Here is a 13,322-nt window from a genome sequence, read left to right on the forward strand (position 1 = left end):
TACAGGGACATGTAGAATGAGGTGACGATGCGCGTGGGCTACCTTAGAAATCCCTATCTTAAAAGGTGTGGTTGCTAGGGGCCATCTTTCTCACTCATCCTATTTCCTCCAGTACTCTCTCACTCCTCTTCATTTGACAATGCAACTACGGTTATTTAATGTAAAGTCTTCCTCAAATCACTCTCTCGCTATTTACTCTCTTCCAAGAACATTTTCACTCACTCTTATCTCTTAGCTTTCCATACATTTTACTCATGTATCTATCAGCGTTCATAGACAGTAACAAATATTACATCGCCATCCCCATCGCCATCGCATTCTATTGTCTACCTGTCAACACACACACACACACACACACACACACACACACACACACACACACACACACACACACACACACATATATATACATATATCTAATATTATATTTTTATGTTTTTGTTTTTTTACTGTTTCATTTCCCTATTAGTGGTTTGATCTCTAATTTAATTTCTACAGCGTGCGCACACACACACACCTATATGTGGCTCCAGTAGACCCGAATGAAATCGGGTTCTCTTCATCAAAATGTGAAAAGGGGTCTAGAATTATCATCGCCACAACTTATGTTTTTCCTAATGATAATTATCATCGCCACCACCAACATACAATCATGACAATCTTTCTCTTAAAACAAATCATGTTTACATTGCAAAATCTTTCATTTTCCCGTCCTCTCTTTCATATATGTGACCCAGGTTTGGGTGGCCGCACAACTACAATTAGACAACGGCTAAAAACATTCGATGTTGATAATGCCTGGATCGTTCCATTCAACCCTTTGCTTTCCAAAACATTTAATGCACACATTAATGTTGAGTACTGCAGTTCGGTGAGATGCATACAATACCTCTGCAAGTACATTAATAAGGGCGATGATATGGCCGTGTTTGTGTTCAGTGATGAAGACCTTAGACATGACGAAATTAAACAATTCGTTTTCGGTAGGTATGTATCCTCCAATTATGCAGCGTGGCGCATTTTTGGATACGAGATTCATCTAAGCTCACTATCAGTTTTCCACCTGAATGTTCATTTACAGAAGAGACAGCTGGTTTACTTCACAGAGAAAAATACACGTCAAGTCATTGAAAATCCAAAAGGGACTACGCTTACAGCATTTTTAAAATTGTTTTCAGTTGATGAGTTTGCTGCTACTCTCATTTACCCTGAAGTACCGGAATATTACACATACAACAACAATAATTGGAAGCGCAGGTCACATGGAACAGAACTTGACAATTGGCCCGGTGTTTCTAGGAAGAACGTCATTGGACGTGTGTATAATATTCATCCTACCAAACAGGAAATCTTTTTGAGAATGCTACTTCATGTAGTTACTGGACCGAAGTCTTTTGCTGATCTTCGCACGGATGATGGTATCATCTGCGCCACTTACAGGGAAGCATGTTTGAGGTGCAGACTTCTTCTCAATGACGACCACTTACACAGGACATTAGCAGAGGCCTCAAATTGTAAACTGCCATGGCAAATGCGTCGATTGTTTTGTAGCATATTAATCCACTGTAATCCCAGCAACCCTTTTAACTTTTGGGAATCGTTCAGACAGAGCCTATCAAAGGACATACAGGCTAATTTAGCGCTACGGGATGGCAACGACGATGTTTATAATGAAGCATTAATCGACATGGACAGACACATCAGACGCTATGTTATACGCGGTTTAAGTGAATTCCATCTGCCAACACCTGTCCATCATGAAGCGCCTTTGGATGTTGAATACATGTCAGAAAAAACTACAACATTGCCGAATTGACGGAAACAAGTACGCGAGATGAACCAAGACTTTTGCCTGAACAAAGAGAGATTTATAATGAAATTATTGACAGCGTTACATTGAACCAAGGAAAGCTTTTCTTTTTGAATGCTCCAGGTGGTACTGGTAAAACTTTCGTTATCAATTTGATTCTCGCAAAGCTGCGCGCTGAACGTCGAATTGCCATTGCATGTGCCTCAAGTGGTATTGCAGCGACACTGCTTCAAGGCGGCCGTACGGCACATAGTGCATTCAAATTGCCCATGGACATTGGAAAGAAAGATAATCCTATATGTAATATAGAGCGTAGTTCCTCAAGAGCAAGACTTCTTCGTGAATGCAGTCTTTTTATTTGGGATGAGGCTACAATGAGTAATAAGGCCATGTTTGAGGCTCTTGACAGAACTCTCCAAGATTTGCGTCACAATACAAAAATAATGGGTGGAGCTACGTTTCTCATGGCAGAAGATTTTCGACAAACTCTTCCTGTTGTCCGAGCAGGCACTAGAGCCGATGAGGTTAATGCATGTATAAAGCATTCTTATGTGTGGCACAGTGTTATCAGTCGCCATCTTCAAACAAACATGAGAGTCCACCTACATGGTGATGTGGAGTCTGAGGCTTTCGCAAAACACCTATTAGATCTTGGTGATGGAGTTTTGCCTTTCGTTGATGATGAGCATATTCGGTTGCCTTTTGGGAATTTCGTTCCAAATGTAGAAGAACTTATAAGAGCCGTTTTACCTGACGTCGAAACCAACTTCCAGGATCTCGATTGGCTAAGAGCAAGAGCTATTCTATCGCCTCATAATACAACAGCTCATGCTACAAATAAACAAGTACTTGATATGAATCCTGGTGAGATAGTTTCTTTCATGTCCATCGATACGAATAAAGATGAGAATGATGCAGTCAAATATTCACCCGAGCTACTCAACAAGCTAACACCTCCGGGACTTCCACCTCATTATTTGTGTTTGAAAGTTAGTGCTCCAATCATGGTGCTCAGAAATATGGAAACGCCTGAAATATGCAATGGTTATTATGCGAATGGTTATTAGGAGGATTCAAAGCCATGTTATAACTGCTGAAATTTTGAGTGGACCATTTGTAGGAACAATCAAAATGATACATAAAATGAGTATTTCACCCTCTGATGTTCCCATTCAGTTTAAACGCTTTCAATTTCCGATAAAAAAACTGCTTCGCGATGACAATCAACAGGTCACAGGGACAATCACTGGACATTGTAGGCATTATCCTGTCACAACCGGTTTTCAGTCATGGTCAATTGTACGTAGCCTGTTCTCGAGTTGGAAATCCACATAAACTCTTCATTCTTGGCAATCATGAGCGCACAAGGAACGTGGTTTATCAGGAGGCTCTGACAAAAGAAAACTGATTGTAAGTCATGAAATTTTGCTTGATTTTTTATTTTGCACCTCTTCATTATCTCTTCATTCTTGAAAATAAAGACATTAAAAAGAACATGGTTCATAAAGAACGTTGGGTTCAGATGTTTGCAAACATTTGATCCAACTCATTCTCTTTATTCCTCATTTTCCGATTCCTTCTACGTCTCCATTAAACGGTTTTGTCAAGTTATTGTTTCTTCGCTAACATAAGACATTCATAAAGTGAATGAGTTGTTAATTACATTTTATACACTATTCCATTGTTTAGGTGGTGTCGAAAGGACTGGCATGTGTCACCATATAAACTCTCTCAGTCAAACTCCCAACTCATGAGTTCACATCGTGATACTCTTTCTACAAAACTGAGCTGGGTGTGAATTCTAATTTCATTCACTATTACAGATGTTTTAATTTTTGAAACAAACACATTGCCTCTTACGTTTTAAAACAATAAAACAATACTACCTCAATACATTGGTCCAACAAACAAAACAACCAACACTCTCATTCTTTTATGTATCTGTCTTCCTCCATCACTCACTCACTTTTCTCCCTTCCTTTCACATTCTATCTATAACGTCGTTTCACAGCGTCTACCTACCTTACATTCACTTTCTCTTTATAACGTCGTTTCACAGCGTCCGTTATCCGCCCTCCCTGCCTTCCACAGCGCTTTCACACACTCTCACTCTCTACGTCTGTCTGCATTCATAGAGAGAATTATCATCGCCACAACCACCACTCAATCATGACAACAAATATTATGAATCAGATATTTATTGGGTTAATTTATATATGTGTGTGTATCTATATATAAATATGTATATATAATAATTTTTATATATGCAAAGTGCATATATCTGTATTTATATATATATATATATATATATATATAATATATATATATATAATTTGTATACATTTATATATATATACCAACTCTTATCCGCGCGTAGAGCGGGTCACCTTCAGCTAGTATATATATATATTATATATATATATATATATATATATATATATATATATATATATATATATATATATATATATATATATATATATATATATATATATATATAATATATATATATATATATATATATATATATATGTGTGTGTGTGTGTATATGTACATGTATATATAATATATATATATATATATATATATACATATATACATACAGTCACCTCAGCAACTTTAGTCACCCCAGAAAAGTTTATATATATATATGTATATTTAAATGGGTTATTCCCCTGACTGATTCCATTATGTTCTTTACAAATGCATTTACAATTTTATATTTATATATTCTACAAGTATTGCAAATCACACACTCATGTTCAAGCTTAGTTATGATAGTACAGCCTGTCTACACCTATTGTCTAGGTTCTGCCTTAATCAGGAAAACGCAGAGGAAATTCATTTCGATGTTTGAGAAATATTACTGAGATTTTTAAGAAATTGGCAAACATTTTGTTTTCCAGTATTTGTTGTACGTATACCATTCAAAGTGACAGACTCAGAAAGGTAAGACGATTATTATTATTTTTGTGGTTTAACATATTTTCCTCCAGAAGAGGTCTCTGTCTTCTCGTGAAGAAGTTTCTGTAATGTCCACTGCACCTCTTCTCATGTCACTGTATACTGCTGCCTGGTTTCGCTTAAATCTTTTGTTTACTGTTTTTCACTTGGTTATTCTCTCTGATTTCCGGTTTGTCACTGACAACTTTTTGCTCCGGTTTCAGAGACATTAGTTCGAAAGTGAGTGTCCTCCGTTTATCTGTTGAGCTGTTGTTTTTGTTCTGTTCCTTGGTTGTGTTGTTGTTGATGTTGTGTCCAGCCATGTTGTTTGTAGTAAATCTCTGCATGCTAAATTCAAGTTTCAGTCGAAAATCAATACAATCTTTAATAAAAGGCTCCTTCAGTTAATTCATCTGGAGATTAACCAGTTATTTAACAAGGCTTCAAAGATGGAGATAGTATTCATCGTATCTTCCATAAATAGTCTTCCATACTGAATACACGACGCGTCACTTCGAGCCAGCCTGTCCGTATGTATGTATGTATGTATGTATGTATGTATGTATGTATGTATGTATGTATGTATGTATGTATGTACGTACGTACGTATGTATGTATGTATGTATGTATGTATGTATGTATGTATGTATGTATGTATGTATGTGCAGATTTGTATGTTTATGTACGTTTTCTCAAGCACATAGTTACATATCTAGAAATGCTCATATATATTTAATGATAAACTTCTGGAAAGTTTCTCAGACTTTTACAGTTCCAGTGATGGGTCGTATCTGTAGTCTTCAAATTAGCCTTCTCCTCTCTGGTTTTCAGAACCCTAAATTCTCAAGATAGGTATTTAGGCTGTGTGCTATATATCTCAGGGCCCCAATAATTACAGGTATAAACCTGAACTTGTAATCTGAATAGAGAAACTGCTGATTTCTCAATAGTTCAGCATAGATACACTCTTTTTCATTGATCTTCAGCTTTATGTTCACATCTGCTGGGAAGTTAATTGCCACAACTGTACACAGTTTCTCTTCTCTATCTCAAATCATTATATCAGGTCTGTTGGGATTACAGTTTATTGTGGTCTACACTGGGACATTCCATCTGTATTCTTTTTTGTTACATGTGGCTATGACTTCTACTATACTGTGGATTCTTATTTCATTCTTCTCGGGATTATGCTTACCACGGATTTCATTATAGAGTGTCCTAGCTACAACGTCTTGTGACATTTACCGTGATGGTATTTTCGGACAACTGCTTAAGGTGTGGGTGATATTTTCACTGTGAACTCCACAAATTCTGCATCGGTTGTCACATTTGAATGCTTTACCTACATCTCCATCCCTTTTGTTCATCAGATACTTGTTTGATATTTCCTAATCCTCGATTGCAAACGCATACCCTTCAAAGTGGGAGATAGTAATCCCGCTGTGGGTCCATGATAAGCTGCTTTGATGATCGATGTTACTATCAGCACGGAGCTTTCTACTTCTGCTCATATAGGCTCATGCTTTCACAACAAAACAACTACACGTCACCATACGATGCCGTTCATGTGTCTCTGAGTAGAATACCAGCTCACATCACTACACAATCACCCAGTGTCATATATATATATAGGACGGCAATGTTCCAACATATATTCCTTTCTACTCTAGGCATAAGACCCGAAATTTGGGGGGATGGGACCAGCCGATAAGATCGACCCCAGTAGGCAATTGGTACTTAATTTATCGACCTCGAAGAATGAAAGGCAAAGTCGACCTCGGCGGAATTTCAACTCAGAACGTAAACACAGTTGAAATACCTATTTCTTTACTACCTACAAGGGGCTACACAGAGGGGACAAACAAGGACAGACAAACAGATTACATCGATTATATCGACCCCGTGCGTAACTGGTACTTATTTAATCGACCCCGAAAGGATGAAAGCAAAGTAGACCTCGGCGGAATTTCAACTCAGAACGTAAACACAGATGAAATACCTATTTCTTTACTACCTAGAAGGGGACACAGAGGGGACAAAGAAGGACAGACAAACGGATTACATTGATTATATCGACCCCGTGTGTAACTGGTACCTATTTAATCGACCCCGAAAGGATGAAAGGCAAAGTAGACCTCGGCGGAATTTCAACTCAGAACGTAAACACAGATGAAATACCTATATCTTTACTACCTAGAAGGGGACACAGAGTGGACAAACAAGGAAGACAAACAGATTAAGTCGATAAGATCGCCCCCAGTGCGTAACTGATACTTATTTAATCGAACTCGAAAGGATGAAAGGCAAAGTTGACCTCGACGGAATTTGAACTCAGAACGTCAAGACAGACGAAATACGGCTACGCATTTCGCCCGGCGTGCTAACGTTTCTACCAGCTCGCCGCCTTTGTTCCAACATATATTATGTAATAAATGTAATATATCTTGACAATTAAAGAATTTAGTAGTCTAATATGTTTCTTACAGAACACCATATTTTGATGTTAGATTTACACTGAATGTTTTTAGTCGGTTGTTAAAGACCGAAATTTGTAAGCAACTCCACTGACAATATTTTCGTCATTTTTGCAATTAAATTAATGACATTTATAATTATCTCCTTACTTAATTTAGTGAATATTTTGTAAGAATGGAGCTTCATTTATTTGGCATTCACATAAAAAATATATGAAATACGAGCGTATAGCTTATTTAATGTTATCATTTAATGTCTAATTTATAGGTCAGTGCGACTTCATTTGTTAGATTCTTCCCCTGATGAAGGAGCTGCTTTCTAACGAACATACAAAGCTCCATCATTGGAATGTAGACGACGGACATAACGTCACATTTTAAACCTGAGAAAAGTCTTGCATAGTTTTACTGTTCCATATACAGATTGTATTTGTAATGCGTTAATCCATTGATTTCTTGTTCTGAAAATCCAAGCTTATCCACACTGACAGTTAAGCATTTACTTACAAAACGAAGAGCTTTTATCATTATTGGTTCTTACGTCCTGAGTCCAAATTCCGCTGAAGTCGACTTTACCATTCATCCTTTCGGGGTCGATGAAATAAGTACCAGCCACCCACTGGAGTCGATGCAACCGACAAACCCCCTCCGCGACAAACATTTCAGGCCTATAGTAGAAAGGATTATTATTGGTATAAATGCAATTCGTAATCTGGATATAGAAGCTGGACATTACAATGCATTTGTCCATAGTTACCTTCTTTGTTTTTGATTTTCAAAGAGATATTCCCATCAGAAGGGCAACCGACCTGTATGACGGAACCTACATTATCTTGTCTATCCCAGACAGCAATATCTGGCCTGTTATACTTACATTTCACCGATGTTTTGATGTGAATGCTCCACCAGTATTCTTTGGGCTGATATTTGTGTGTGTTTAATAAGAAGGAGCTCTCTACATTTATTCCAGGAAATGGCATTGTGCATTGTTTATTTCTGGGTGCAAATCACCCAAGTATCATTTCAATCTGTTGATTCATCTGTAATATTTAAATTAATCAATATTCAATCCATAACTCCAAGAAAAATGAGGTTTGTGTTTACGGTTTCTGCTCTAACTAAAGCTAGAAAGAATCTGTTTATCTGTTGAGCTGTTGTTTTTGTTCTGTTCCTTGGTTGTGTTGTTGTTGTTGTTGATGTTGTATCCAGCCATGTTGTTTGTAGTAAATCTCTTCATGCTAAATTCAAGTTTCAGTCGAAAATCAGAACAATCTTTAATAAAAGGCCCCTTCAGTTAATTCATCTGGAGATTTACCAGTTATTTAACAGGGCTTCAAAGATGAAGATAGTATTCATCCTATCTTCCATAAATAGTCTTCCATACTGAATACACGACGCGTCACTTCGAGCCAGCCTGTCCGTATGTATGTATGTATGTATGTATGTATGTATGTATATGTATGTATGTATGTATGTATGTATGTATGTATGCATGTATGTATGTGCAGATTTGTATGTTTATGTATGTATTCTCAAGCACATAGTTACATATTTAGAAATGCTCATATATATTTAATGATAAACTTCTGGAAAGTTTCTCAGACTTTTACAGCTCCAGTGATGGGTCGTATCTGTAGTCTTCAAATTAGCTTTCTTCTCTCTGGTTTTGAGAAGTCTAATTTCTCTAGATTGGTATTTAGGCTGTGTGCTACATATCTCAGGGCCCCAATAATTACAAGTATAAACCTGAACTTGAAATAGTCTTCCATACTAAATACGCGACGTGTCACTTCGAGCCAGCCTGTCCGTATGTATGTATGTATGTATGTATGTATGTATGTATGTATGTATGTATGTATGTATGTATTTAATAAGAAGGATTTATCTACATTCATTCCAGGAAATGGCATTGTGCCTTATTTATGAGGTTGCTGTGCTCTACTAGAAGTTCCCGAAGTCCATACATACGGTATGAGGGTGAGACAGGAATATATCAGCTCATCAAATAAGTTCTGTCCGATTTTATCTTTTTTAAAATTGAATGAAATTTAGTATTATTACAAAATGTCTATTGGAATTTTAAATTATTTTTATGCATTTCTGTACATTTCAACTAATGAAATATTATTTTACAGAATAATAGAATTAAAATTTCTTTCATTAAAACACTTTCTAACATGGAAGTATCCAAAGAGCATTTAAAGAACATAATTTATGAGTACAAAAAAGGAAACTCTGCAGCGGAAGCGACTCGAAACATACACTCAATTTATGGGGAAAAATGCTTGAATGAAAGAACTTGCAGAAGATGGTTTGCAAAATTCAGAAGTGGAGATTTCAGCCTATTAAGGAGGCCAAAAGTCAACAATGTGTTGAAGCATTGAATCAAAAGGATCTAACTCTTTTAATTCAATCCCTTGTCGCCAAATAAACTCAACGTTTTAGAGGGGAGATGGCCTAATTTTTGAATGGCAATTTTTTACTGGGGCTGAGGCAACTGAAAAGTGCAAAAGAATCGTTGAAAACAGGGCAAATTGGAAAAACGTGCTTGCAGGGAGCAGTCACTTACCGTGCTTCATTATTAGCAACGCCACTGGAAGAATGCAAGAGAGACAAATATTTACATCAGTAAAATGTTTTCAGTAGGAATTTTGCCATTTAATGAGTTTGCTTCGCTAGAGTTGATCAGAGCGGCTGTAAGAAAGATAACTTTGTTTTTATGTTAAAAGTTATATGAATAACCTAGAACAGTGAACGGAGGAGTAGAATATTAGACAATAGTGACACTGGCGGACTTTATAAATTCAGTATCTTTTTTTATATTTGCCATTTAAACGCTGGTTATTGCAGATAAAAAAATCATCTGTTCCATTGTGGTGTTGAGGAGTTTCACAAACTCGTACAATCAGATGTTAATCGACTGTTAATAAAGAGAACTGTTTTTTACGTCATCTATATTGAAACCTCCGTATTTTCAGTTCAAATATAACTTGATTCAGTTATGATGCTAATTTTAATACCTTGAACTAGGTAGCATCGAATGCAATAGAACATCTCCTGCATCCGTTGAATAGAAAATCTCCTGCAACCTTTGAATAGAAAGTATCGACCTTGAAACGGGGATATGTTTAACCATAAAAGAGGTACTCGGCAACACCAAAATGCCTTGATTTCTCAGATACATTGACCACAACACTTATGATTATTTCGTAACATTGCAAATGTCTATGAAATAAAGAAACGGAGTTGAATCTTCATTACTTAATATGCTTTGTTTTTTCATATTTTTACAGATAACCAAATATGGCTGCCACGCAGACGACAACAACAGCAACCAGTTCTCTTATTCTTTCAATCATTCTTATTATCACACTGACATCACTAAACATCGATGCGAAGGAACTCGGCAATGATTGTGAAGTTAAAATCCCTCCCAATATCGGTGAGATTTTATATCGTTTAGTAAAATTAGAAAAAGAGGTTTTCAATTTTGAAGTCCATTTATCAAACAAGACACTTGATGACCTTCTTAATCCTGTGCCATTGGATTATTTTGCAAATGCGAGGAATTTTACGTGGATTCCAGATAAATCAGGTGCTTTAACTATATATAGAACTTTCTCCTATGATTTTCCAATGAATTCTTTTAATATGTTGGACGTCTACGTTGCTAAACAAAGGATTGATATCAATATCACTTGTGGAAAACAAAATATTCAGAGACACGATTTAATATATTTGATATTCGACGCATTGAAAAGAATCATATTTATGGACAAATTGCAAATGGCAGAATCTGGATACATGTGTTTTTTTATAAATTTGTCTCAAGACATGAAGATGAACAGCCCTTACTCATTTGAAACTTACAGAAGAATTGGTATAAATCGAGAAATTATAAAGAAGTATTGCTGTAAACTCTATAAAAATGAAAGTAATCTTTATCGCCCCAAATCCATTTGTTCAGGAAAAATCATTCAAAATGCTAACTTTTTTAATTATTTAGATATTTTCGGAGGGGTTCTGTGGCTATTTTTCCCATTAATTATTAGTTTTGTATCAAAAGCTAAATTACCTTCACATTCCCGTCAACTCAATCTGCCACTGTTTGCTCACGATGAATTCTTATTTACAATTAAAAACACATTGCCACACGAATCCGAGTGGATCAATGGAAAACATAATATTTACACATTCTCTCATCTTCTGTCTTGGGTATTTTGTTTCCACAATTCCTCTTTCTTTGCCTCAAGACTAAGAAGATTCCTTTGTATTCTATTTTCTCTTTCAGTAATTTTCCTGGATCTTTTGATGCATTACTTCTTTTTATATGAAACAATAGCAATACTTTTCCAAGATGGTATACCGTTGGGACATCGCGCCTTAATATTAGGAATCCCAGAAAGTTATGAGAATACTGATGGCTTCTTTGGGGGTCCTTTTGTATGGTTAATCTCTTACGTATCTTTCAACTTTATCCTCTTCGTTCTTCCCAGTCGTTTAAGTGAGACTATCGCTTATAAAACATTACATCAAAGATCCACTTTCACGTTTCTCATTCAAAATAAGAGATTATTAGAGAAGTATGGCAATTTAGATGTTTCTACTCTACAGGATTATGATCTACTCTATGCAATAATGGAAGCTAATGTTTCTACAGCTTTAAACCCAAATTTCTTGTATTTAATAATTTATACTTGGATTAATCGTATAAAGAAAATTTGGTTATATTACTACAGGAGAAATATTTTCTGGAAATTCATTACACTTTGGCTCTTTATTTCCATTACAATTTTATTTGCTGTATTTTCTGTCTGTGAATTATTTCTGTGCCTCGTTTATTATGGAATCCCAATTTTTTATCTGATTTTAACTTTACCATTAAGTTATTTCAGAGTTTATATTTTCCCCCTGTATTTGAATCCTAACTACATTTTCAAGATTATTGCTTTCATTTTAACATTCATATCGTTTCTATATTTTCTAGTGTGGGCAATTTATTCAATCTATATATTTCTTACAAGTTTTGAAACCATCTGCACGTATATATTTTCATCAGCTATTGCAGTACTTGCTAAGCCTGATACTGTTGGTGATATATGGTTTCTTTCCATGTTTCTTCTCTATGGTATTGCAATCATAAAATCTATTCAGAAACGGTATGACTTTATTCTACTCGAATCCATAAAGCTCACCAAAATTCTTCGTCCAAATTTAGTTCAGTCAAAATATGGAGAAGAATTCATAAACGCCACTTTGTTCAAGACAATTGTTAACCACCGTTTTCCCTTGAGAAATGAGATTGGTAAATCCATTGTAAAACTGTTTTTAATCCTATCTTTTTTCCTTGCTTGCAACAATATAATAAGTCTAGAAGAGTTGCACTTATCAGCATTCACAAAGATTACTTTGATAATGATGACGTCTATGATACCTAAATTATTGTCTATGATAAATGCAGATCGTAGGTTAACAATAACCATGTTAGATAAAATGATCCAAACAATAAACTTATTTGAAGAATGAAATACATCACGGAGAAGTTTATCAAGTTATTTGATATTCTTCGATAAAATCAAAATTCCTTCAAAGTGTTTTATGAATTCTAACCTACGTTCTGTAACATAATAATAGTAGTAGTAGTAGTATTAGTAGTAGTAGTAGTAGTAATAATAATAATAATTGTTCTGGCCATTCTCACAGTTACAAACACACTTAGCCGCCTCCTATACCTACCTACCTACCTACCTACCTACCTACCTACCTACCTACATACATACATACATACATACATACATACATACATACATACATACACACATACACACATACATATATACATACACATACATACATACATACATACATACATACATACATACATACATACATACATACATACATACATACATACATACAGTTTATAAATTATTAGATAATTATTTACCAGTGGCTATCATGCTTAACAGGAGTCAGAAGACATACATATATTTAAATATAATATTATATGAAAACATACAAGAAAACTACCATGTGGATTTCTTACATGCTAAAAATGGCAGTCGAAGCCTGAAACCATGAAAGAATATTTCTTA

At 35.5% G+C, this 13,322-nt stretch overlaps 2 protein-coding genes across 2 annotated transcripts in view; both read left to right on the forward strand.

Moving 5' to 3' along the window:
* The first annotated feature begins 257 nt into the window (after positions 1-257).
* Positions 258-12,753, forward strand: LOC118765241. Its single transcript, XM_036506991.1, has 3 exons — positions 258-268; positions 9,857-9,862; positions 10,521-12,753. Exon 3 carries the CDS (start codon positions 10,531-10,533, stop codon positions 12,751-12,753), a length of 2,223 nt encoding a protein of 740 aa, XP_036362884.1. The 5' UTR covers positions 258-268; positions 9,857-9,862; positions 10,521-10,530.
* Positions 4,532-13,322, forward strand: part of LOC115218442 — an 80,011-nt gene continuing 71,220 nt past the window's right edge. Inside the window, exon 1 of the mRNA XM_036508840.1 lies at positions 4,532-4,759. The gene's annotated coding sequence lies outside the window, so the exon portion shown is untranslated. The remainder of the gene's footprint in view (positions 4,760-13,322) is intronic.

This window comes from Octopus sinensis, linkage group LG1 (genome assembly GCF_006345805.1).
Source record: "Octopus sinensis linkage group LG1, ASM634580v1, whole genome shotgun sequence".
NCBI classification, from domain to species: Eukaryota; Metazoa; Mollusca; class Cephalopoda; order Octopoda; family Octopodidae; genus Octopus; species Octopus sinensis.